The following is a 5715-nucleotide window of genomic DNA, read 5'->3' as shown; positions in this document are numbered from 1 at the left end:
CGCTGTCCGGGTCGTTGCCAGGGGGGCGTCGGGTCCGTCTGTGCGTGTCCTTTTCGGGTTGGAGGGAAGGGGGCGATGACATTGAGGTCTGGTCTCCCGTGACCGCCCATCGTCCTCAAGGTCTCGCGGACGCGGTCCCGGCGCCGGGCGGGTCCCCCGTGGGGCGCTTACCTGGGCTGGGAGTCGGCCGTCCCTGCCTCCTGCCGGTCTCCCCATCTGTCTCCCCTTCTCTCTCTCTTTTTCTCTCTCTCCCTCGTTTGCCGCATGAAACCCTGCGGGCGGGTCTTAGGGGACACCCTGAAACGCTGTGTTTAGCCTCCATCCTTTTTGTCTTCCTCGCAGGCCTGGCAGCCGGGAGGACCCTGGACGAAAGATGCCTTCCGAGTCCTTCTGTCTGGCCGCCCAGGCTCGGCTGGACTCCAAATGGCTGAAGACAGACATCCAGGTGGGGTTTCTGACTTGCCTCTTTCCTGGGGCTGTTTCTGCCTCCCTATTTCGGTCCGGCGAAGGGTTTCTTTTTAAAATATTTTTATTGATTGCAGAGAGGAAGGGAGCGGGGGAGTGAGAGAGAGAAACATCAGTGATGGGAGAGAATCACTGATGGGCTGCCTCCTGCACGTCCCAACACGGGATCCGGATCCAGCCCACAACCAGGCACCAGCCCTGACGGGGAATCGAACCGTGACCTCCTGGTTCATAGGTCGATGCTCAACCACTGAGCCGCCGGCCGGCCGGGTTGTGTCTTTCTTACCTGTATCGTGGTAACTCTGTACCAGTCGTTTTTAAGATGTTCCGTTAATTTTACGGGGAGGCGGGAAGAGGGGGGGAAGTGACGTGCAGGGTTTGTGATGTTCTGAAGGGTCTCGCTGTGTAACGGGGTCCCGTGCCTGTGTTTGTGGAGAGACCGGAGTTCGCTGAGCTGTTCGTTTTGCCCGGGTGGCTGGTCTTATTGGGAGGAGCGCTCAGATCTTTGCATCCAGCCCACGTGGATGGAAGCGGCACACCGTGCAACGGACAGATGACGCGCTGCAGAACGGCACCCGTGGAGACCTGTGTGACCTCACTCCCCTAGGCCACCCTAGTCAATTTAATGGAGAAATGTTTTGGTTGCATAAGGCGACTGCAAGCTTGTCCAGAAATTATGGGGTAAATAATAGCCGTACTATTTCCGGGGGTGATTCTGCACCCCAACTTGTTTTTGCTTGCAAATGGTTGGGGGAGAAACTACTGTAACCACGTGTTACCAGCAAAAAGAAATGTCTGAAATACTCTGTAGTGTGTGTGTTTTTTCCTCTCCCCTGAGGTTAGACGTTTTAAGTATTTCCCAAGAACCTGCCTTTTTAGATGCAGTCTCGGTCCTGCAGGATGGTTTATCGAGAGTGTCAGGTACTTGTCATGAAGGGTAATTGCTCTTCTTCACTATTAAGGCTACGAAAGGGGGGTGCAGTCCTGGTAGATACGAGAGCCAGCTGTTTTAAATTATTCAATTTTTATTTTATTGATTTTAGAGATGGTTGGGGGCGGGGGAGAGAAAATGAAACACATTGATTTGATGTTCCACTCACTTATGCGTTCATTGGCGGGTTCTTGTGTGTGTCCTGAGCGGGATGCCACTCACAGCCTGGGTGTATCTGGATGATGTTCTAACCAACTGAGCTACCGGCCAGGGGTCAGGGGAGAGCCAAGTGTTTAGAACCGTGCTGTGGGTAGTGGGATTGTTATTCGTGGTGTAATGTTCGATAAGAAAAGCACAAAGAATTGGGTCAGAGTTGGCGTAGTAGTGACTGTTTTGGTTCTTGTCTTTTATTTAGCAACTAGAGGCCTGGTGCACAACATTCATGCACTTGCGGGGGCGTGGTCCCTAAGCCCAGCCTGCGCCCTCTCGCAGTCTGGGACCCCTCAGGGGATGTCTGACTGCTGACTTAGGCCCGTTCCCCATGGATCCTTAGCGCTGCCACAAAGGCGGGAAAGGCTGCCGTGACCGCCGCTCACCAGCTGTGATCCCAGCTTCTGGCGGAGCGGAGCTTCCCCTGTGGGAGTGCACTGACCATCAGGAGCAGCTCCTGTGTTGAGCATCTGCCCCCTGGTGGTCAATGTGCGTCATAGCGACTGGTCATTCTGCCGTTTGGTCAATTTACATATTAGGGTTTTATTATATAGGACTCCTGTCTGTTTTCCTTTTGTCATGGTTGGTTTTTTTTAAGCAGGGTAGGGGATGGGAGGGATAATTCCTTATTTTTGAAATCTTGAGATTCAGGCAAACTGATTTTAAGAATTGTTTTGATGTTAGTGTTTATGGATTTGTGTAAACTTTTTGAAGTAAAGAACTTTACTTAATTATTTTCTTAGTAATCATAATCAAGTAATTGCTACATAGGAGTTTCAGCATCTTGATTCAAAATCAGTTTAATGCTGAGGTGAGCGCCTACGATGAGTCGGGCAGATGCACATAAGAAGGAACATCACGTGGCCTTAACAGTGCTTACCGTGTTGCTTTTGACTTACTCACTTTAACAGGCAGTGCTTGGCCCTTAGATGTTGTGAATGTTATTCAGAAGTCTTTCAAACTCCTTCTAGGGGTAAGTGAAGAGGCCTAGGTTTTTGTTTCAATATATTTTTATTGATTTCAGAGAGGAAGGAAGAGGAGAGAGAAAGAGAAACATCAGTGATGAGAGAGAATCACTGATCGGCTGCCTTCTGCACACCCCCTACTGGGGATCGAGCCCAGAACCCGGGACCCTTCAGTCCGCAGGCCGGTGCTCTATCCACTGAGCTAAACCAGCCAGGGCAAGAGGTGTGGGTTTTGAGGAGTGCACCAGAGGTAAAATGTGCTGTGGACATTGAAGCTGTTTCATATCTGAAGAAAGGTGGTTGCTGGCTGATGACATGTGAGGGATGGTTGCTGGCCTTGCCCTGAGAGGTCACTTAGACACAGTTCCAGTCTCTGGGGTCCTTCCTCAGATGGGCGCTGGGGATGCGAGCCTCACGCCTGTAGGCGTCACCCTTCCTGTCTTCTTGGGGATTCCCTCCCACCTGCAGTGGGAAGTGTGTCTTTTTTACTTAACCGTTGTTCTGGGGAAAATTTTTATCAAATGTCGAATGATTGAGTAACAGAGAGGAAATTAGATCTTTTATATCATCATTTAGGAATTGCGCTGGCTGCTGTGGCTCAGTGGTTCTGTCCCTTCTCTGAAATCAGTAAAGGTATATTTAAAAAAAAACACACGAAGAATTGCATTGTAGGCATGATCGCTCTGTGAGTTTTATCTTCTTTATCGTTGCCAGCTTGCATTCACGGGAGACGGGCTCTGCGGCCTGTGGAATGAAATGGTTAAAGATGGAGAGATCCTATATCCTGGGGCAGAAGTCGCCCAGAACGGAGAGCTGCCACCTAGAAAAGGTGAGGCCTTTCATGAGTGCTTTTCCTTTTGTGAGAAGCTTTGGAATGTGCCATAGACACAGGGATGTCCGACATACCCTCGGAAGCTCTGCTGCCCGTGTGGTTGTTGTCTCAGTGATTGCTAACAGCACCAGCTGCCTGGATGTCATTGTTGGATGTGTATTGACGGCTGTTCACTGCAAAACCCCACTGCGGTGTCCCTCCTTCAGCACAGCTGTTCCTCTTTCTTTCTTTTTTCATTAATATGTTTTTATTTCAGAGAGGAAGGGAGAGGGAGGGAGAGAGATGATAAAACATCAGTGATGAGCGAGAATCATGGATCGGCTGCCTCCTGCACGCCCTCCACTGGGGATTGAGCCTGCAACCCAGGCATGGGCCCTGACCGGGAATCGAACCTGGGACCCTTCAGTCCAAAGGCTGACGCCCTATCCACTTAGCCACCCCGACCTGGGCGAGAAGAATTTTCTATTTCTTTTTCAATAGGGGCGTTTCCATTACTTCCTTGTCATTGGCGCTTTCCTGCTGGTGTTGTAGATTTTCTTTGGAGGGGCAAAAACGCACTGAATGGGGCCTGTCTCCCAGGACTGCTCATGATTATGTGGGCGTCACCGGCATTCCCAAGCCGAGGTGGAGGACAGGAGGACGAGGCTCCGGATGTCACCCACACCCAGGGCTGAGGAGATGAGGCGGGCCGTTTCCTGTGCTTGGTGCCGAAGGCCTGGGCTCTGGGGCTGGTGGTGTGTGGGGTCACCAGGGAGCTGCGGGCGCAGGCACCCAGGGAGCCGGCCGTGAAAGGCAGTCCGGGCAGGGGGGGTGGGGGGTGTAAGTGCAGGTGACAGGGAGCGGAGCCCGGGGGTGAGGGGGGAATGCGCTCCTTGCAGTGCCAGCTGCTTCCAGACCCTCGGGGCTGTGCCTGCTGACGCCCAGGGGACACCTTTATACGCCAAAGTCGAAGGCACGCACAGAGGCCCTGTGTAGGAAGAGGAGCCTGTCCTCCTGGCCTTGGGAACTGAGAGTTACATTCGGGCCTCAGCCCACGGGCTCTCACCCCCAGGACCCCTGGAGCCCATGGCAGACACCCCCTGACAGGATGCCGTGGGGCTGGCGCAGGCTGGGCATGCGCACGGCTCCCGGCTCCAAGTCCCGCTGGGAGGCTTGCTTCTTGGAGTGGGGGCTGTCCCTTCGCTCAGGAGTCAGACCAGAGGAGGGCGTGTGCCCTCAGGAAACCGAGCTAAACCGCTGCTTCCACAGCGAGGGCCAGAGTCCACGTGTTCACGCGACCTCCCCAGCGCTCGTCCTCCTGGGTGCCATGGTCCTTAGAGACCCCTCGCCGTCTGGAACACTGTGCTCTCTTCCAGGGACGGGAAGTGCCTTTCTCATTGTGTTGTTAGGAAGTGATTTACTTAGTACAGAGCTCGAAGACAGGACGCGTTTACACTTCAAGGCTAAGTGGTTCCTTCCCCTACACTTGCTGGGCAAGGAGTGTCATGACATTGGCTCCTGACTGGACTGGAAATGGTCGGAGCGGGAAGTCATGGTTCTCAGCTTTCCCTGTCCATGGTGCTGGCGTCAGCAGTGCTTCTCGGTGGGGCGGAGTGATTGCCGAGTCACCCTCCCTCTCCAGGGACACAGTTGGGAATCCTGATAAGAGCAGTTACTATGAAAGTCAAGTAGGTAGACGCCAAAGGCGGCGTTTATTGGTTGTAAACTGTAGTCGGAAATTGATGGAACGTTTGGAAGACGTGCTTCAGAGAATTTGAGTGCCGTATAGGTTTCCTCATTAAAAGGGTTATGGGCAGTTCCTTTCGTCGTAAGTCGCACTGTGCCTGTTACGGTGATGACTCACGTCGTTAAAAATAATCATCAAACATTCCGTGACGTCGGTGTTGTAACGTCTCCTTCCCATTTCTGGGAGCGGCATCTGCAGGTAGGCAGACAAGTGGATGTTACATTTTGAAAAGCAATTTATAGATTAAAAAGCATTTTTAACAAATTTTTTCAGATGATGGTGTTGATACTCAAAGTGGGACAAAGAAAGAAGATCTGAACGACAAAGACAAAAAGGATGAAGAAGAGGCCCCTGCACCTGTGCTCAGGTCCAAGTCCATCCTGGAGAGCTGGGTGTGGGGCAAGCAGCCAGGTAGGGCTCTGGGCCTCGGTGCGGGGGGCCTGAGCTGGCACTCACTTTCCAGGTGCCATCGGTGGCTTTTTGGGTGTTATGGCATTTAGAAAAATATTACTCAAAATTTTTTATGTTGTAGTAAACCATACATAATATGTAATCTATGACTTCCGTCCCCCCCCCCTTTTTTTAA

The 5715-nt window shown here is 52.2% G+C and overlaps 1 protein-coding gene across 1 annotated transcript in view; it reads left to right on the top strand.

Moving 5' to 3' along the window:
- Positions 1–336: 336 nt before the first annotated feature.
- HERC2 (HECT and RLD domain containing E3 ubiquitin protein ligase 2) overlaps positions 337–5715 on the top strand; it is a 78990-nt gene continuing 73611 nt past the window's right edge. The window contains 3 exon segments of the mRNA XM_015562992.1: positions 337–445; positions 3286–3400; positions 5403–5540. Of these exon segments, the coding sequence (XP_015418478.1) occupies positions 374–445; positions 3286–3400; positions 5403–5540 (325 nt within the window). The 5' untranslated portion in view covers positions 337–373.

This window comes from Myotis davidii, unplaced genomic scaffold, assembly GCF_000327345.1.
Source record: "Myotis davidii unplaced genomic scaffold, ASM32734v1 scaffold811, whole genome shotgun sequence".
NCBI classification, from domain to species: Eukaryota; Metazoa; Chordata; class Mammalia; order Chiroptera; family Vespertilionidae; genus Myotis; species Myotis davidii.
Note: the sequence above shows the minus strand (reverse complement) of the source record. Positions and strands in the feature narration are given on the sequence as shown.